This window comes from Melanostigma gelatinosum (genome assembly GCF_949748355.1).
Source record: "Melanostigma gelatinosum genome assembly, chromosome: 9".
NCBI lineage: Eukaryota > Metazoa > Chordata > Actinopteri > Perciformes > Zoarcidae > Melanostigma > Melanostigma gelatinosum.
This window is the reverse complement of record NC_136642.1, coordinates 1,370,357-1,392,104: the sequence shown is the minus strand read 5'-3', so window position 1 is coordinate 1,392,104 and position 21,748 is coordinate 1,370,357. Positions and strand designations below refer to the sequence as shown.

The 21,748-nt window shown below is 39.5% G+C and overlaps 1 protein-coding gene across 2 annotated transcripts; it reads left to right on the top strand.

Moving 5' to 3' along the window:
* The first annotated feature begins 10,822 nt into the window (after positions 1 to 10,822).
* Positions 10,823 to 21,474, top strand: cmtm7 (CKLF-like MARVEL transmembrane domain containing 7). 2 transcript variants are annotated; one of them, XR_013772230.1, is made up of 6 exons: positions 10,823 to 10,997; positions 12,283 to 12,459; positions 13,144 to 13,242; positions 13,714 to 13,795; positions 14,717 to 16,611; positions 16,700 to 21,474. XR_013772230.1 is itself a non-coding variant. In XM_079274716.1 (5 exons), the coding sequence occupies exons 1-5, from the start codon at positions 10,884 to 10,886 to the stop codon at positions 14,728 to 14,730; spliced, it is 486 nt and encodes a 161-aa protein (XP_079130842.1). In that variant the 5' UTR covers positions 10,823 to 10,883; the 3' UTR covers positions 14,731 to 21,474. The 2 variants fall into 2 exon arrangements, 1 of the variants encoding a protein (XP_079130842.1); XM_079274716.1 differs by having other exon boundaries at positions 14,717 to 21,474.
* The last annotated feature ends 274 nt before the right edge of the window (positions 21,475 to 21,748 follow it).

Genomic DNA, 21,748 nt, shown 5'->3' with positions numbered 1-21,748 from the left:
GTTATTATTGTTATTGTTATTATTGTTATTATTCTAGTTATTCTTACATAAGTCAGTGTACATGTCATTGTGTATTATTATTATTATTCTAGTTATTCTTAGATAAGTCAGTGTACATGTCATTATGTATTATTATTATTATTCTAGTTATTCTTACATAAGTCAGTGTACATGTCATTGTGTATTGTTATTATTGTTATTGTTATTATTGTTATTATTCTAGTTATTCTTACATAAGTCAGTGTACATGTCATTGTGTATTGTTATTGTTGTTATTGTTATAGTTATTGTTATGTTATGTATTGCTCAGTATTAATAACAGCCTCCATGTTCCTGCTCAGTCTCTTTTGTCCTCATTATGTTTCGCTGTCATCACATTTGATGGCGCCGTGATCTTCATCACTGCAGGTTGAGGGTCATCTCGTTCCCATCACGCGGCTTCCTCTTCAGCCTCTCTGCAGATCAATAAAAAGAAAATGCTGACAACATGATTCAAAACAGAAGGTCCAGCAGCTCGCTCGCACACGAGCTGAACATTCAGGCAACACGAAAACGACTTATTGATGATCCCAGAATGTCAATGATCCACTGGAGCTCCTAAAACAGACCACAGCTGATCAACGACACAGCGCTGCGTCACTGACCAGCAGCGTGCGGAGGGAGTGAGGCTCGGGTGTGCAGAAGACTCGGGGGACACCTGGTGGACAAGTAGGGAACTACAGGTATTAGAAGACTCCAATCTCGAGAAGACAAATATCATATTTCATCATCCTGAAACATTGGGAGGAAACAGAGCATTTGTTGGGGACTATTTTCAGGGCGGATGAATCCACATGTGGTGCTCTAGTGAGGCATTTGTATTTATAAACTAAAGTGTTCATGGTGTTTGCCCTTATTCTAAAACATATTAATATTGTTAATATTGACGTTTATTGTACTGTTCCTGCTACTATTACGTTTAATATCATTATTATTCTATCATATCCACTGCTGCTGTTTTTACATGTTTCTATAATAATCACTGACATCATTTCTGACATGTGTACTTCTGTGATGTCACACATGACATCACACTTCTGTGCACCGTGCAGATGAATGGCTCACAAACAGAGCGACGCAGGAAGCGGTGCGACACTGAGACGAGCAGCGCTGTGATGCAACGTGAGTCAAGGAAGACATGAAGACATGAAAGAGGATTGCATTGGAAGCAAATTCACCTCCATGTCTAGGTGTCTCATCATTCTGATGTCCCAGCATGCACCTGCCTTTGTATAATTGGATTCACAAACCCACGATGCTGCAGCCACAGAAATAGAGAAGGAGTAGATCAGACATTGGACTGTTGAACATTGAGTCATTCGTTCACTACAGAAGAAAACGGAGATTGTTGAACGCAACTCTTTGATTTATTGGTAACTTCTGTACTTCAGCAACACACCGTCAGTAGTTATTCCAACTCAAACAACAGTCTTCTCTCAACCTAACTCAGTATCTCTTGTTGCCTGAACCTAACTGAGCAGATTGACGCGTTGCTGAAGCTGTTGAGGACACGTTTCCACGGTGAACGGATTCATCCAGTCGTGCTCATACTTCACAAACATCTCTACTTCAAACACGTCGGACTCTCAGCAGCGTGGCACTGGGTGTGCTGACGTGTTTTAAACAGTACGGTGCAAGTAAAATGATGACATCATCACAACACAGACTAATGGTCAGGACTGTGCATGAGACGGAGAGGGTGACGTGTGACGCATGCTGAGGGAGGATTCATTGACGGTAACGATCCGGCCATCTTCTGTGGATCACTGATCCGGAGGTCAGGAGTTTAAGTGTGCTGCTGAAGGGCACTCGGGCAGGATGACCGCTTCCAACGCAGGTCGGGTCAATTAGTCGATGCTAAGAGGAGGTTCCATGTTGTGTTGGTTGTGGCGCTCCCTGTGGACTAAAGTGGAAGTGTTTGTGAGCGCCACCCTCCCTTTTTATATTCCCCCTTTCATTATAATGCTTCAAGAAATCATCTTTACTTTAAATAAAGTAACCTATGATTCCACACATTCAACGTTTATTATATGTCTTCACATGAATGAGATGTGAACATTTAGGCACATGTTCAGACATTTAGTCAAAAAAATAGTGAAATATTAGTAAATATTAAAATATGTGGTTTCACCCAAAACAGCCTTCCTCATGTAATGAAGCTACACGGGCACGTGTTCTGTTTTTACATTACACGTGAAAACATGAATTTTACATGAGTTTTTATAGAGCTGGTTTCTTCCCGTCTTCAAATAAACGCATCATAATTAAAAACATGTCTTCATTAGGAGTCAAACATCGGAGGGAGTCATGAAAAATGAAAGAGTATGAACTGGATGACTTCCTGTCGAGTGAAATCTCAACAGGAGGAAAGAAACGATGTGAAACATCAATGATGGATTTTATTCCACCGGCTGGAAACTTGATGAAAACATGATGTAAACAAACATGATGTAAACAAACATGATGTAAACATGATGTAAACAAACATGATGGAAACAAACATGATGTAAACAAACATGATGTAAACAAACATGATGTAAACAAACATGATGGAAACATGATGGAAACATGATGGAAACAAACATGATGTAAACATGATGGAAACATGATGGAAACATGATGGAAACATGATGGAAACAAACATGATGGAAACAAACATGATGGAAACAAACATGATGGAAACATGATGGAAACATGATGGAAACATGATGGAAACAAACATGATGGAAACAAACATGATGGAAACAAACATGATGGAAACAAACATGATGGAAACAAACATGATGGAAACATGATGGAAACAAACATGATGGAAACAAACATGATGGAAACAAACATTATGTGTTTGTGTGTTGATGTTGAATGTTTGTGATAAACTGAAGCATTAAAGCAGCTCGAACAGTTTTACTCATTTTTCACAAAGTTTTCAAAGATGTGGAAAAGCAGTCAGTCCTCGTCCTGCTGATCTGCTCCCATCCACACACTCTCCTCCTCACCTCCACCTGTAGCATACCGGCTAAATGGCAGAAGGTGCTGGAGTTCATCTGTGACTCACAGGTCTGCAGATAATCTGCCCACAGCCGTCGCTGCCATGGCAACACGGACCCTTTTACTCTGCGTGTTGCCGAACTGTCCTCGACAGCAGGAATGATCACGCTCAACCACGTAGAGATCTGCTCCACTGAGTCTGAGAACAAGCTGGAAACACATCCCCCAACATGTTTGGTTTAGTTCTACTTCTAGAGGCCGAGGAGCCGTGAATAGTGTCGGAGCGTGAACGGGTCGACGACAATGTAAAGACGATCGAGTGAATCAGTTGTCGAGAAAATGGAAGGACAGGCTGACAGACAGAGACTCCTACAGTTCAGTGAGATAACATTCAGAATAAACTCATCTTCAGCTCCAGTAGAGATGCTGCACAGAATTACCGGGCGGATGGATACGCTGTTTATCGTCAAGAAATAGTTCCACCACTTCCCCCTAAAACCCTCAAACTGTTGCTTCTACATTTCTGTCAAAGAAACGAGATTCAACGTGATCATCGGGGAGCTTTAGAGTTTGGACAGAGACACGCTAGCAGTTTCCCCCTACTTCCAGTCTTTATGCTAAGCTAGGCTAGCCACATCATGACTCCAGCTCCCTACAAACGTATATCTAAAAATTAAAGAATTGTTCCTTCGAGGTTTTGATTTTCCTTTTAACGTCCGATATAACATGTAGCGACTAAAACAAAATCATTTTCTAAATCCATTTTTGTCACATTTCCCCATTTTTCTTTGTACATTTTCTTCACATTCCTTATGAATTCATCAACATTTGTAAAGATATTTTTCACACATTTTCTACTTTTGTCAAACATTTGTGGACAAGGAGTCAATGAACATCACTGTTGATTTGCTCTGACCCAAAGGCCTCTTCACCTCCACATGTAGCTCCGCTTATGTTTCATCACTCGTCTTCATCACTGTCTCTGTGTATCGATGACATTTCAACAGGAAGTGGACGCGCCCCCTTCAGGTTCTTCTTCTCAATTATTCAACAGAAAAACATCTAAATCTTAAAAAGCTCACCATGTGCAGAGGAGCAGTCACTGTGACTCGTAACTGAAGGCTCAGCAGGTTTTCCTGTGTGAGTTTATGACCCATAAGTCTTGTGTGATCTGTAACTTAAACTCTGTGTTGGTTCAACATGTTTTCACAAAGTGTTGTTTTCTACTATTGTAGAACATCTTCCTGATGCTGCTTGAAAAGCAACATTCACTCTGAGACTAAGAGGAGTTTGAATATTTAAATGTGAGTCCTGTCTCTTTATGTTCTCCATAGTCAGCAGAAACCAACAGATTTCACTCCTCGTCTCACACCAGAAGTTCATTTCACTGATTTTATTGAAGAGTCTGGTGTTGTGTTCACTGACCGCTGTTTCTCCGGTTGGATGAACTATGTTTTGTCATCAGGATTCTGAAATCTAAGATTCTGAAGAGTGAAGTCAGAGCTTCACGTGTTAAAGCTGCATTCTCACTAGTGTCCACCAGGGGGCGACTCCTCTGGTTGTATAGAAGTCTATAGAAAATGACTCTACTTCTCTCTTGATTTATTACCTCAGTAAACATTGTAAACATGAGTTTATGGTCTCAGTCTTTTATCCCACATTTATATTAGCATGTCATCAATGTCAAAAAATGTGAATCATAAAACTCACAGATGAGCTCAAACACCAAACAGAGCGGCCGATTGAATTCGGTTCCACTTTTGTTCACATGCTTGTAAAACAGATATATTTATTTTACACAGATATGTAAATCGAACAGACTGTTTCTTTAAAGGAAGTTGTAAAAAGTGACTCCTGAACTGGTGAGATCATTACAGTGGGAGCACTTTGCTGATTGTGCTTTTGAAATGTTTAATAAATGAGTTTGTTCTCCTCTATGAACTCGCCTCCTGCTGGGCTTTATGTAAAGCTATTTTACACAAATCATCCATTGAGAATGATTTATGAATACCTTTTAGAGAGGAAGTGAACCTCTTGCAGAGCCGTTCTCCATGTAGGTGTGGAAACAGGGTTCTCCTCGTTGGTCGGCCCAGTGTTAACCAGACAGAACCACCTTAGCTTCAATGCTAACGATGCTAATGTTGCATCAGAAGTGGAAGACGTATTGAGAAGTGTAGCAATAGTCTGTTGCAAGTAAAAGTATCAAAATGAACAGTACTCTTTATGCAGAATGCAATATTATATGATATATTGTATTAAAATAAGTGATGCATTCATGATCACTTTGCTGTCGCAGCAGGTAAAGATGGAGCTCGTTTGCAGCACATTTACTTTATTGACTACAGCAGCGCCTCAAGAACACAGCACCCTGAACATGTTGGAGGTTAAAGGTCATAGATCATGTCAAAGATGGCAGCATGTGAGCGTTTGCCTGAGAGGAGAAGAAACTGCGTTTCTCTGACCTGAAGCTTGTTTGTGTTCCTCAGATGAACCAGAACAATAAATAAACCAGAAGCCTGTGTGGTCTGGTGACAGCCGCCATGCGGTGCGGCTGCGGCTGCGGCTGCGGCTCACTAACCTGCACCTCACACTGAAACTACAAGCTGAACACCACGAGTAGGGAAGTATTCAGGTCCTTTACTGCAGTAAACGTACTAATACTGCACTGTGAAAATACTCCACTACGAGTACAAATCCTGCATTCAAAACATGAATGAAGTAAAAGTCTGTAAATGTAGTTTAAGGACAGGAAGGGGATAAAGAAGCGTCATCTGGAGAACCAGAGTTCTCTCTGACATGTAGTAAGTGTAAAGTCGTAGAAAAATGGAAATACTCAAGTAAAGTACTTGAATGTGTACTTAAGTACGGTACTTGAGTAAATGTAAACTCTTCTGCTGAGTTTTATCTGAAAGCTCAACTCCGAGGTTTAGTTCAGAAACTGCTGCAGGTTTCATTTCCTGTGTGTGTGTGTGTGTGTGTGTGTGTGTGTGTGTGTGTGTGTGTGTGTGTGTGTGTGTGTGTGTGTGTGTGTGGTGTGTGTGTGTGTCACCACTTTGTGGCCACAGGATGTTGTTAGAAGTGTGAGCTGTGGCTCTCTACGTTGAGAGAGATCAACGTCGCTGCAGGTTAAACCTTTTGATTTGTTATCAGACAATCAATGATTTGACAGCGTTCAGTGACTACGACTCCCATGAGGCCTTGCTGTTCTCTCCTCCAGTTCAGTCAGTAAATTATTCACGAGAGCAGTTTTAGTGAAACATTCAGACGAATCATGCAGCTGCTCACAACTGTGACTCATCGTATTTCAGCAGATCACCTTCAATAAATAAATATGTAATCAATCATATGTAATAATCATAATAATAACAATAATATGATCATAATCATTTCCAATTTCCAAAGAGTCTGAAAACACTAAAACGTACTTCCATTTATTCTACAACTAGACAGATCGACAGATGTAAACTTTATTCATCCCCAGCGGGAAATCCGTTTGTAGCGGCAGCAATTTACAGAAATACAACGTCTGCACAATATCTACAGGACAATAAAATACCAGAGCAGATATTGAACTGAAGGAATAGATTCATACAAAATAAGCTAGAATAGAATAGAAAATAGAAAAAAGGGTTTACTAACGTGTATTCAGGGTGTGTTTAGTGTGTATTAAGTGTACTCGTGGTGTACTCGTTGTGTACTCGTAGTGTACTCGTTGTGTACTCGTAGTGTACTCGTAGTGTACTCGTTGTGTACTCGTTGTGTACTCGTAGTGTACTCGTAGTGTACTCGTTGTGTACTCGTGGTGTACTCGTAGTGTACTCGTTGTGTACTCGTTGTGTACTCGTAGTGTACTCGTAGTGTACTCGTTGTGTACTCGTGGTGTACTCGTAGTGTACTCGTTGTGTACTCGTAGTGTACTCGTTGTGTACTCGTTGTGTACTCGTGGTGTACTCGTAGTGTACTCGTTGTGTACTCGTTGTGTACTCGTAGTGTACTCGTAGTGTACTCGTTGTGTACTCGTTGTGTACTCGTTGTGTACTCGTAGTGTACTCGTTGTGTACTCGTAGTGTACTCGTAGTGTACTCGTTGTGTACTCATAGTGTACTCGTTGTGTACTCGTTGTGTACTCGTAGTGTACTCGTTGTGTACTCGTTGTGTACTCATAGTGTACTCGTTGTGTACTCGTTGTGTACTCGTTGTGTACTCATAGTGTACTCGTTGTGTACTCGTTGTGTACTCGTAGTGTACTCGTTGTGTACTCGTTGTGTACTCGTAGTGTACTCGTTGTGTACTCGTTGTGTACTCGTAGTGTACTCGTTGTGTACTCGTTGTGTACTCGTTGTGTACTCGTAGTGTACTCGTTGTGTACTCGTAGTGTACTCGTAGTGTACTCGTTGTGTACTCGTTGTGTACTCGTAGTGTACTCGTTGTGTACTCGTAGTGTACTCGTAGTGTACTCGTTGTGTACTCGTAGTGTACTCGTAGTGTACTCGTTGTGTACTCGTTGTGTACTTGTAGTGTACTCGTTGTGTACTCGTTGTGTACTCGTAGTGTACTCGTTGTGTACTCGTAGTGTACTCGTAGTGTACTCGTTGTGTACTCGTTGTGTACTCGTAGTGTACTCGTTGTGTACTCGTAGTGTACTCGTTGTGTACTCGTTGTGTACTCGTAGTGTACTCGTAGTGTACTCGTTGTGTACTCGTTGTGTACTCGTAGTGTACTCGTAGTGTACTCGTTGTGTACTCGTAGTGTACTCGTAGTGTACTCGTTGTGTACTCGTAGTGTACTCGTTGTGTACTCGTTGTGTACTCGTAGTGTACTCGTTGTGTACTCGTAGTGTACTCGTAGTGTACTCGTTGTGTACTCGTAGTGTACTCGTTGTGTACTCGTTGTGTACTCGTAGTGTACTCGTTGTGTACTCGTTGTGTACTCGTAGTGTACTCGTAGTGTACTCGTTGTGTACTCGTGGTGTACTCGTAGTGTACTCGTTGTGTACTCGTTGTGTACTCGTTGTGTACTCGTAGTGTACTCGTGGTGTACTCGTTGTGTACTCGTGGTGTACTCGTAGTGTACTCGTGGTGTACTCGTTGTGTACTCGTAGTGTACTCGTAGTGTACTCGTTGTGTACTCGTAGTGTACTCGTTGTGTACTCGTGGTGTACTCGTAGTGTACTCGTGGTGTACTCGTAGTGTACTCGTAGTGTACTCGTAGTGTACTCGTTGTGTACTCGTTGTGTACTCGTAGTGTACTCGTTGTGTACTCGTGGTGTACTCGTAGTGTACTCGTGGTGTACTCGTAGTGTACTCGTAGTGTACTCGTGGTGTACTCGTAGTGTACTCGTAGTGTACTCGTTGTGTACTCGTTGTGTACTCGTTGTGTACTCATTGTGTACTCGTAGTGTACTCGTTGTGTACTCGTGGTGTACTCGTAGTGTACTCGTGGTGTACTCGTAGTGTACTCGTGGTGTACTCGTGGTGTACTCGTTGTGTACTCGTAGTGTACTCGTGGTGTACTCGTGGTGTACTCGCTGTGTACTCGTTGTGTACTCGTTGTGTACTCGTTGTGTATGAATCGTGTAGAGAAGCGTCCTGACAGCAGCTCTGTGTTGAGAGAACATTCGTTGTGTATTAATTGTGTACTCGTAGTGTACTCGTGGTGTACTCGTGGTGTACTCGTAGTGTACTCGTGGCGTACTCGTGGCGTACTCGTAGCGTACTCGTTGCGTACTCGTGGCGTACTCGTGGTGTACTCGTAGCGTACTCGTGGTGTATGAATTGTGTACTCGTGGTGTACTCGTAGCGTACTCGTGGTGTATGAATTGTGTACTCGTGGCGTACTCGTGGCGTACTCGTGGCGTACTCGTAGCGTACTCGTAGCGTACTCGTGGCGTACTCGTGGCGTACTCGTTGTGTACTCGTAGCGTACTCGTAGCGTACTCGTTGTGTACTCGTAGCGTACTCGTAGCGTACTCGTTGCGTACTCGTGGCGTACTCGTGGTGTACTCGTAGTGTACTCGTGGTGTACTCGTTGTGTACTCGTGGTGTACTCGTAGTGTACTCGTTGTGTACTCGTTGTGTACTCGTGGTGTATGAATCGTGTCGAGAAGCGTCCTGACAGCAGCTCTGTGTTGAGAGAACATTCGTTGTGTATTAATTGTGTACTCGTTGTGTACTCGTGGTGTACTCGTAGTGTACTCGTGGCGTACTCGTGGCGTACTCGTGGGGTACTCGTAGTGTACTCGTAGTGTACTCGTGGTGTACTCGTTGTGTACTCGTGGTGTACTCGTTGTGTACTCGTAGTGTACTCGTGGTGTATGAATCGTGTAGAGAAGCGTCCTGACAGCAGCTCTGTGTTGAGAGAACATTCGTTGTGTATTAATTGTGTACTCGTAGTGTACTCGTAGTGTACTCGTGGTGTACTCGTGGTGTACTCGTGGTGTACTCGTAGTGTACTCGTAGTGTACTCGTTGTGTACTCGTGGTGTACTCGTGGTGTATGAATTGTGTAGAGAAGCGTCCTGACAGCAGCTCTGTGTTGAGAGAACATTCGTGTGTCTCGGTCTCTGGAAGCTTTCAGTGCTGCAGTGTTTCCTGACGGAGACCACGCCTCCTCAGAGCTGTCATCACTCACACATTCCACCAAAATAAAACCAGGAGACACCGGATGTGTGCTTCAAAATAAAGGCACCAAAACACATCAACAAAAACAAGACAGCGTCGGTCTGTGAAGCTGTCGTTCAATGTAAAAACGTTTTTAAATGTTTTTTTGAAGATATATATTCCTATATGTGTAAGAAAAACATATGTATAAACTGTATTTTTATAATATTTTATCATTTAATTTTCTTATCAATAATAATAATAATAAAATAATAATATATAATAATAAAATAATAATAATAATGATGATAATAATATATAATTAAATTTATTTGTACAGTAGTTTTAAAATAAATAAAGAAATAAAGTAGACTTAACACAGAATGCATGGAACAAGATTCATAATAAAACTCACTGAATCATAGTAATATTAAAATCAGCAATAATCATAATAATATCAATATCAGCAAATTACACATTTGTAATTATCACGTTGGGTTACGAACTTTCTTCTTCTCTTTTGTGGAGCGCTGCCATTTTAAAACAGGCTTTAAAACATGTAAGTAAGTAAAGGTGGTAAAAGCTGAATTTGAGGACATTAAAGGACGTGAAGATGAAGCACTGAAAGGAGTTGAAGTGGTCGTTAAAAAAATAAGTTCTTTGAAAAACTTTCATTGTGAGTCAAACTGTCGAAGCGTCTTCAGCTGACGCCAGGCGACACATTTCTTTGCTGTCAAACGATTGTTATTTGACACCGTCAAGTTAAATAAAATGATTACTTTATAAATTCCAGATGATGTAAAGAAACATTCATAGATGCAGTATTTTCAAAGTACAATAATAACGTTGCGGCTGAAATAACAATATTTTCCTCACACAAATCTGATGTTATATAACCTGAAAGTGCAATACTGTTTATTATTATTATTAATAATGTTTATTTGACTTTTTTATCATTATATATGGATATAATATTTTATTTTATTTCCAAATGAAGTTTTGGAAGCAATCTAGTGAGTGTATTACTTTATTTATTTTTACAGACTTTAAATGTATCACTTAATTGATAAGAAAAAACTTTGAGATTGTCTTTTATTCTGAAACCTTATGCCGGAAGTCGCCGTGTTTTCCCGGTCTCTCTTGACACGGGTGTAACGCACCGACGGACGGGCCGTTACCAGTTCTGCTGCAGTTTTTTAACTCGTGTAAACATACTAAATATCCCCGAGCTGTTTACCGGAGCCGTCTACCGTTAAACATGTCGCACACCGTCATCACGACCACGACCACGACGACCAGGACGTCCGGTGACGGAGTCCTGAACCTGGGCTACACCCGGACCATCCCGGGACTGCTGAAGATCGGGCAGATGGTGAGAAACCGTAACCGGACGTTACCCGGGATAACGGAGCGGAACGCGGACTGTGTTCACACCGACTCACCGGGAGGTCGGAGCTCACGTTTACCGTTAAATTCACGGTTATTAGGATGGAGTCTGGTGTTTATTCATGTTTAACTTAAACCACGTGACACACTGACGTAAATAACGTTTCTGCTGTGCAGCGGTGGAGAGTAACGAAGTACATCAACTCAAGTACAAAACTTACTGTTGCACAATTACATATATGTATTTATATGTGTATATATATATATATATATATATATATAGTTATATATATATATATATAACTATATATATATATATATAGTTATAGTTATATATATATATAGTTATATATATATATATATATATAGTTATATATATATATATATATATATATATATATATATAGTTATAGTTATATATATATATAGTTATATATATATATATATATATATAACTATATATATATATAGTTATAGTTATATATATATAGTTATATATATATATAGTTATATATATATATATATAACTATATATATATATATAACTATATATATATAGTTATATATATATATATATATATATATAGTTATATATATATATAACTATATATATATATAGTTATATATATATATATATATATAACTATATATATATATATAATATATATATATATATATAATATATATATATATAACTATATATATATATATATATATATAACTATATATATATAATATATATATATATAACTATATATATATATATATATATATATATATAACTATATATATATATATATATATATATATAGTTACATTATCTTTACTCACGTAAAGCATTATATCCACATTACTCTTCATGATTCATTCCTCTCTATGAATATTTAGTGAAAGCACCAATAATCAACACTACAACATTGTTGCAGTGTATTGATATATAATATATAATATTGATTTATTCCGCGTCGCACAGCCCATAAATAAACATGAATCAAAGGAACAGAGTGTTTAATGAGCCTAAATAACATCCCATAATATTATCCTAAATCTATGTTACACTCCTAAATATGACACGCGTCCGAACTTTCACAAGATTAATTCAGATTGTTTGTATTCTAACGTCTGTTTTTACAGTTTAAATCCAGATTATTGAGAACATTCCACATGGTGAGTGTGTGTCGCTGTTGTGGAAGAAGACCTTTCTGAAGGTCTCTGATGGTTGAATGGACTCACCGTGTTCGAAGAGGTGAAACGTGATTGTGTCTCCTCAGATCGCCCTGCTCGTGGCCTTCCTCTGCGTCCACTGTGCTCGTGGTTGGCCCAGCTGGGCGGCGTTCCAATACTTCGAGGTGGTGACGCTGTGGTTCCTCATCGCCTTCCTCATCTTCTTCCTCATGCACCTGTTCAGGCTGCAGGCCAAGATGCCGTGCATCAACTGGCCGCTGACGGTGAGCGGGAATAAACACATTACAGCTCTTTATGAAACATGTTGATCTCCTTTACAATCTGACTTCTCTACCTGAACAGGACTCACGTACCTTTAGGGTTAAATAAAGAAGGAAGGAAGTATCACTTCCTGTTATTGGTCATTTAAATCTGAGGATATATCGACTCACATTGTGACTGTATGTGGGAGGGATTAAAGTGATTCACTCTGCCTCTGATTGGATGTACCCTTCCAGGCGTTGCTCCGTTAGAATATAATAGACTTTATACTGTCTTGATCCCTTTAAGGGGGAATGTGTCTCTGCATTTGACCCATCCCTGTACACAGGGAGCAGTGGGCTGCCGTTGATCGGCGCCCGGGGAGCCGTTAGGGGTTCAGTGTGTTGCTCAGGGACACGTGACACGTCCCAGTCGGGGATCGAACCGTTGACCTTCCGGTTCCCAGACGACCTCTTAAGTGCGTCATATTGCGCCACGGTCGCCCCCATCATAGCTTAGCTATGATGCTAACCGGCGCTATGAACTAGACCGGCCCAGGAGCAGAGTTTTCGTTGCCGTAGTCCGGGAATGGCCTTTTAAGCCTTTAAACACATTTATGTCTGAAGACTTCTTTTGATTTTAAAGATAAATATTGTATTGTTATTATATATCCGAGTCTCTCATTAAACCCTCGTCTGCTGTTTCAGGAGTTCTTTCATTACTCCGTCGGGACCGTCCTCATCGTCATCGCCTCCATCGTTGCTGCTGTGAAGAGTGGAGGAGTTTCAGCGCTGGTGGTCGGATCGGTACGTTAAAGAGACTCACGACGAGGGAAAGCTGCGTTCTCTCTAGTGTCCACCAGGGGGCGACTCCTCTGGTGGTATGAATATGTCCAAATACGGCCACCTCTCTTCATTTGTTACAAACAAAACAACATGGCGACGAAGAAGAGTGAAGTCACGACGACTACGTCCGCTTCTTATTAACAATCTGTTTATTTTAAGATTTTTCTCACACAAAAAGTAACTTCAGTTAAGTGTCCTTCCTTCCTTTCTCCCTTCCTTCTAATTTTCCCTCCAGCCTTCCTTCCATCCTTCTATCCTTCCTGCATCCTCCCTTTCTTCCCTCCATCTTTTATTTCTCCTTTCCCTCTCTCCCTCCTCCATTCATTCCTTCCTTCCCTCCTTCCCTTGCTCCTCCCTTCCTTCCCTCAGTCTAGAGTAGACGGTGATGATCATGCTAACATGCTAACATGCTAACCTGTTGTGTGTCTGCAGGTGTTTGGCTTCATAGCGACCTTCCTGATGGCCGTTAGTTTGTGGACGTCTTACAGTGTGACCTGCGGCTCCCATCAGACCGGTACGTCTGGTTTTATATGTATTTTATATTTAATGTGTTGAATGCTATCAATGCTAAAGCTAATCAGCCGTTAAAGAGACGGAGACAAACGAGTGAAAAGCAGAAAATCTGATTATCTGCGTTTCATAACAGGAAGTGATCATCAGACATGTGATTCACATGATGGAGATTATTTCTACTGCAGTGAAGAGAAGGACACTTTAGTGTCTCCTTCTCTTCTCGATCATTCCTTCATCACTTTTTCCTCTGTGATGTTTTTCCTCCCTCCATTCCTCCTTATCTCCTGCACCCTTCAACCCTTCAACCCTTCCTATCTCATTTTCCTTCCCTTCTCTCTTCCTTCCTACCTTCTATCTTTTCTTCCTCTATCCCTCCTTCCTTTCTATTTTCTTTCCATTCCTTCCTTCTTACCTTCTACCCATCCCTCCCTCCCTTCTTTCCCTCTCCCTTCCCTTCTCTTTTTTCCTGCCATTCTTCCCTCCATCCTTCTTTCCTTCGCTCCATCCTCCTTACATATTTCTATTCTTTGTCCCTCCATCCTTTCGGTCATCCTTCCTTTGTCCCTTCCCTTCCATCCTTACTACCTCCCTTCCATTCTTCCCTTCACCCTTCCTTATCGCCATCCTTTATTCTTTCCTTCCCTCCATCCTTCTGTCCTTCCTCCCTCTCTCCATTCTTCCCTCCTTCCTTCCCTCCCTCCATCCTTCATTTGTTTCTCCCTTCCTTTTCTCCATCCCTTCCTACCCTCCTTAACTCCTCCCTCTCTTCCATCCTTCCCTTGCCCCTTCCGTCCTTCCTTCCCTCCATCCATCCATTCTTCATTTCTCCTTTCCTCCTTCATTCCCTCCTCCCTCTCTTCCATCCATCCCTCATCCTCCCTTCCCTCCATTCCTCCCTCCATCCTTCCCTCCTTCCCTCCAGGTGCAGCAGTGTAAGAAGTGATCCTTCATGAAGGAGCCAGTTGTGCTGTGACGGCAGTTTGCTGTGTCCTGGTTTCTGCCTAGCAACCACCTGGATAATCGACCTGATTGGATTATAACTCACTCTACAGAGGTAATGGAACAGCTGATCCAGGACCAGCTGGTGCTTTACAGTAAACATTTACTTTCCCTCTCAGACTTCCAAAGTCACATTTAAACCATCAATGTATCAACAGATGATGTTTTGAATTTTCCTGCTTATCAAGTATTTAGAGAAGCTTTTTTAGACAAGTTGAAGCAGCGTGAGCTCTAAAAGAACAACGCCCTCTTCCTGTTGTGTGCCATAAAACAACAAAAATCAATCAAGAAGATTTTCCCGCCAAAATCAGCCGCAGTCGCGAGTCGCCTCTTCTTCGGTGGTTTACAGTTACTAGCTTGATTTGCTCGATTCCTGATCAAATATTTCATCCATTCCAACTTTTTTTATTCAACTTTTTAAATTCAGAAAGCTAAAAGCAGTCTGGACCACGGACGCTTTAATCTCTTTTTTAATAAAATCCCTTTTCTTAAATGCCCACCAATGACAAGATGCACAGTAAAGCCCTGTTAGCCTGCTATGCTAAATTCTGCTAGCGCACAAAAAATATTCTTGTCATTATTCTAGTGTGCTCACAAACATTACCAAGCTAATGTTTTTATAGGAGATAACTTGCATGCTAATGACATAACTCAGGGGCTAATGTGTGCTAAAAAAATATAAAACCAGTAGCATGCTAACGGATTCTGTGAATTGAAACAAAAGTCAACATTAGCATGCTAACAATGCAAACAAACACAAAAATCAAGGAAAAATGCAACATTTGTCTGTAATTAAAAGATAAGTCTGGTCATCAAATATATTTGTCCTATTTGTCAACAAATGTGCCGAACCAAACCAACAATTAATTAATCTGCGAACAGGTTTATACCTAAATACCCACTAGAGCACTAAATATGGATTAATCCGCTGCTGAAAATAGTCCCCAATAAAAAATGTGCTATTTCTTCCTGTTTGTCTGATTTGAAAACTCCAGCTGTTTTAGGAAATAACTGATGGAACTATTTATGTTTTTTAAAGATTTACGTCTTCAGTAGGAACCAATGGGCTTTGAGCTGAGACAGGAAGTCAAGACAGTAGTGAGGATTTTAATCTGCACATGAGATTTGTTGACAATAAAAATAAAAACACCAACAATATCCTTCAAACAGTAATTCCACGACGGGACATTCACGGCTGTCCTTGGTGCTTTAAAAAAAATGAAAATAACAAAAAACTGTTAAATGTTGAATTTAAATTCAATCTGAATTTTCAGAAAACACATCAGTAGAGTCCGCTTTGAACTAATAACGTGGTTATGATTTCTATGGAGCCTGTCGGGGGTCAAATGGTAAAAACAAAATACCGGAAATCTGTTTGCACGGATCAATACATTTCACGCTCATATTAACACAGGAACAGATTGATAAAGTTTATGAAAAGAAAGATCAATATTTATAAAGAAAACATGGATTTTGGATAGATTGATACGTACACATGGATTAATGATTTGTCAAACGCACATAGTTTCATCAAATGTATGTATTTATTGATAAAACGTACACAACGGTAAATACATGATAATGTACGGATTGATAAAAGTTTAACCCAGTTTAAAAAACATACATGTGGATTAAAAATGTACACACAGATCAATAAAACATTGTGCAGATTAACTATTAACAACATAAATCAAGATGAAGATACGATTAAGACATGCCTACGGATTAATAAGACCTAAGCATGAGTTAATAACACACATGTACTGATCAACAAAACCAACACACCGATTAGTAAATGTACAAATGGATTAATAAACCGTGAAAAAAGAATGAAATATATACGTATGAAACAATTATGGATGAATTTAAACATATGTGAATCATTTAATTGGATATAGGCCTACAGATTAATAAGAAATCTGCACAGATAATATATAAAATACTGAAGTATGCGTCTGGCATTCAGATTAAATGGCAAAACTGATTTGAAAAAATCTTTATTTAATTGTCATACCAGTTGAATGAAAGCACAATAACTAATAACTGGCGTCAGAAAAATAGTGAAAGACTTTAAATATCCAGCGTAGAAAATAGTTAAGAGTCACTTTGACTGTTAAAGCACAACATATCTCACTTCATCCTCACACGTTGATGTGATTTCCCCATTTGCCTGACTTTGATTTATCAATCTGTGCTCTTTATTTAGTGAGCGTTAACACTTTGTTCATCTATGTGCACAGATTTCCACATATGGTCCTCCAGCTCCGTAGATTTCTGACCAATCAGAGTATCTGAGCACAAATAGAACACAAATGGTTCAAAGTAGTGGATTAAAATGCAGTTTGTCTTTTAGTTCTACAAACATTGCTGATGGACTGAACATTTGATCGCTAAGTGACGAAGCGCACTGCTGCAGACTTTAAAATGAGGTGCTAACCATGTTACGTAACCTATAGCTAGCAGGTTAGCTATAGCTAGTTAGCTAACGAAATTGGCCATGTTAGCACACAATCAAATAAAAAATCTTAAAACCATAACTGCTAATTTAAGTTCTGTTGTAGCATGTAGCTAGCAAAGCTAATGCTAGCATAACTCGGCCTCCATTGTTGATAATATTATATCGTTTTCCCAAGTTTAGCTCACTAATTTAACTAGTTGACTTCAAATGAACAGGGAAGTTTCATCGATTGAAGATCGATAGTAAGGACTGATAAGGTCTTAACAAAGACAGAAGTTAATATGCTAACCTAGCAACAACTTTGAAACACTGAAATATGTGTTTAATATGATTCTGCTCATTTTAATTCTGTGCTAGCATTAGCTAACAAGCTAATTCTAGTGTAACATTGTTGATAATATCAACGCAGGCTTGTTTGTTAGCCACGATAACTACCAGTATTGTTACTTAATTTTCTTTTAAACGGAATTACTATTAAGTCAGCAGCTACTCATTTTAACATGTATCTAGTTCAGGGCGTTAGCTGACTCGTAAACATATTTAAATATTAATTAGACTTCTTTCATGCTCTTAAAGTTCACCAGTTAAAAGGAAAAGTTGTGGTTTAGCTCAACCAATCAAATTATTTCTGCAGCTGCAGTGGTTCTACCTCTTGAGTAATGTTTGTAGAATTAAAAGAATCGTGTTTAAATTAAATCGAGCGCGGCCTGTGATCGAGTGGGGAAACTTTCCTGCCATTTCTTCAAAAAAAACAACCTCTGGATGATTTGAAGCTGAACTCTGCTTTCACGTCAGAGACGTCCAACCCTCAGATTACTGCCTTACTATTCATCAGATGCTAAAACATATCTTAAGTGCGATTCTTTCGGATTTTTACACTGAATGTGTTCCGTTTCCTCTGGAGCAGCTCCGAGTGAAGAATTGAAGGATTCTTGTCCAATCTGATTACAATCGAATGTTTCACTCTGACTATAAACCGTGTGGAAGTTTCGGCTTACGGGACAAAAACGCGTTTAAATACAGATTATTGTCTTACTTCTGGTGCGTCTCTTAAAGCTCTACACACTGTGTGATAACGATAACGGCGGTCTATCAGCTTCACACTGAGCTACGTGGAATAAAAAGTTGTTGCACGTCAGATGAAAGTAGAACCAAAAAAATGCTAAAATATATTAAGTAATTTAAATAAATTACCAAAGCCTAAACTACGCTGTATAATTCTCTACAGAGAGTTGTCTCTGCTGCCAGTGATAAGCTTAAGTTATTTCACAACGTTTATATTTTACGTGAGCAGAAACTTACTTTTTTCTATTTTTTGAAAAGTTTTCCATCAATGGTGCTCAATCCAAAAATGTTTCCATGCCTTATTTTTAAGGGAGTTTAATTCAACAGAAATACGTGAAATGATCACGGCCTCTTAACAGCGCATTTAATGGTGATAGCACGTACGTAATAAAACTAGAGAAACAATTTATCGGCAACAAAATTACGTTTCTAGGGTTTAGCCAACAAAGCGACTTGGTTAGGAAAGAAAAGCTCATGGTTTTGGGTTAAAATAATTACATTTGTACATTTGTAGTCCACTAAATAAAAAATAACTCGACGTTGACTGTTGGTTTTTACGCGGGACACAAACACCGGTCTGCTGGGTGAAAGTTCCGTGTTTTGACCCGTTCGTCCACACTGACCTCCTCCCTACTCGGACTTCTATTAAACCTGAAAAAAGAATTGTGTCGACCACGACAAAAGGATCCAAATTGACTTCCCATTGGTTTTGTTTCCACGGTGCCGGCACAGAATTTTAACACACTACTTGTGCTTGGTGATAATTCAGTGTTATAATTTATCGTTTTACTATGGAATCTCCCGGATAATTGATTAATAATTGATAATAAACACATTCTAACTCAATATTCTCAGAAAATCACTTGTATTTAATTCACACAGGATTAATCAAATACATCCATGTGATCATTTCGTATAAACCATTTGTATATTGAACTAACAGAAACATGCTACATCTTGATTTGCATATAATATTACACCAGTAACACCTCCACTTGATACGGTGTTAAGAGTTTCGCTCATTTCACGTCTTTCTTTAAAATCAGGCTGGTTTGGTTACGTGATTGTCCGTTCGCCGCGGCTCGCTAGCTTACTATATTTAGCGTAATGAAGAGAAATGTTGGAAACTTGCTGACTATGATTTGGAACCGGTCGGGTCTTGTTTACCAGGTGTGTGGACCCGTGAAAGCTCACAGCAGCAGTCCTAAATATCTCAAACCGGCGGCTAGCGTCGGTGGACGTGTCTCGCAGTGTGATCTGAGAAACACCATCTTTGGATTAAAAGCCAAAGATTTCAACACGTCTTCTCATTGATTGCCAGCTTTCATCACACAGTGTATACGGCTTTCACATCTTATTATAGTCACAACTAATCAAAACAGTTTTCCTACACAGTGAAACATTGCTGCATTGTTTTTTGTCAACCTTGGTTTGTGGTGTTTCACATTATGCTGTTTGTATTTGCTGCTTCACTGTATTTGATCTTTTTGGTGTGGACCAGTTTGACATATGAAGGTTTTATTTCATGATCGATGCACTGATGATAAAAAGGTCTGCTGATAATTAAATGATCAAATCTAATGTAAATTTGGGAATTTGTTAAGTATTACTGGACACAAATAATCTTTTAGCTTCAGTCAGCGTGCTTTGATTTGTTTTCAGATTCTATTGATGAACATTTGATATACCGAGTTTTTCCATCAATATCTGCCCAGCATCCAGTTTCAGTATAGAATTTGGGTCATTTTTACATTGGTGCATCCTTTATTGTTTGACCCTATAGTTGGGTTTTATATTGCTGCCTGGACGGTTTTAGTGTGGAACCAAACAAACCAGACTGTTTACATTATATATTTTGCCGTGCATGGATTGTCTTATTCTCACCGTTGCAAAGTGACCTGATGTACGCCTGTAGGATGGTAACTGGTCTGTGGTTTGATGGCTAATACGTATTGATCCAGTACTGTCATGAGACACATTATGATCAGTGAAGGACGTGTCATGGAAATCTGCTCAGAGACTTTTCAGATAGATTAGAAGTAACAAAGAGAGACAAAGGTCACCGCCGTTAAAGTAACTTAAACCACGTTTAACCGAAGGCGACGTTGGATTTCTGTCTTGAGTCCATCTGGTTGGTATTGACTTTATTAGAACAGACAATTTGATGTTTCAGGGTTCATACAACACACATTTAAACCCGTAAAATGTCAACCTCAAGGTCTATTCAGTTGCTGTTCTGGACCTTTCGATTGGATCAAATAATCTTCCGATCTTTCCTGAAGACTGTGAGGACTTCAGGAACAGTTTGAATGGATAAAAGAATCAATCTGCTGCGAGAGATCCAGGTTTAAGGTCTAGACTGAACTTTGAAGCTCAACTTTGGGCGTGAAAATACAACAAAACAAACAAACCGAAAAAGGTCTCATTAAAGTCAATAAGAGCGATGTGGAACCAAGATTGATTTCATACACAGTAGTCTGTGTTGATGATAACCTTTCTTAGTCAGAGTATAACGTGCTTTTTGGTACTTTACACCCATCTAGCATCATTTCTAACACCTTAAAAATAACATCGTGTACCATTCGGTGAGTAAGCGATGGTGCAGATGATCAACAACCTCTCAGTGAGTTTGTATTTTCAACATTTTACCCACAACGGATTGTACAAACCTCAAAGTGGCTGAAATGTCAGAGTCCTGTGAGATGTCCATTCACGATTCTGGATCAGCGCTACTAGCTAATGAGCGAAAACATTTAAAAAAACCTCCAGTATCATTGTGAAAACAGGTGAACTCAAACGCCCTTATAGTTCCGATTATTTCGTTTTTCCTCCAAAGTGCCTTAATGTTGTGTTGACGTGTAGACCGGCCTACAGATTAATCTGCTATTTGCAAGCTAAATGGGTTGACTTGGTTTCAGTGAGTGAAATGAACTGAAGACAATGGAACCACATTCAAAATGGCGAGGTGTGTCTTAAGATTTGTGCTCAGGAGGTGGAGAAGTGCTTTTATTGTGTTTTAGTCCACAGTGGTATTATTATAAGTCACATCACAAAGAGCTCACATTGACTTGTTGTTTTTCTACATTTCTTTTAAAAAGTGTGTTTAATCTACAAGTTGTGATTTGTTGCATGTTGTAAATTAAAAGCTCATTGCACCATTTCTGTCTCTAATTTCAAATTTGTACTAAATGTGACCAAATGGGTTTATTTAGATTCTGGCATAAAACAACATACGTTTCCAAATGTACACAAAACCCGGGCGAAATAAATAACACAATCTGGCACAAGACAGAAAATATAAATAGAATAAAACAAACTATGAGTAGAATGTAACACAAGTCACCAAAAATGTAACAATAAAGACCGTTGCGTCTAAATTTAGGTGTTTAGGTTTAACTGTCTCAGATATTACACTTCATACAAAGAGTACAT

What these genes read in the sequence shown, in the direction of transcription:
- cmtm7 (XM_079274716.1), top strand. Translation starts at nt 10,884, where the DNA reads ATGTCGCACACCGTCATCACGACCACGACCACGACGACCAGGACGTCC. An exon ending in TGCTGAAGATCGGGCAGATG is followed by an intron (nt 10,998 to 12,282) that starts GTGAGAAACCGT and finishes GTGTCTCCTCAG; the next exon opens with ATCGCCCTGCTCGTGGCCTT. An exon ending in CAGCGCTGGTGGTCGGATCG is followed by an intron (nt 13,243 to 13,713) that starts GTACGTTAAAGA and finishes GTGTGTCTGCAG; the next exon opens with GTGTTTGGCTTCATAGCGAC.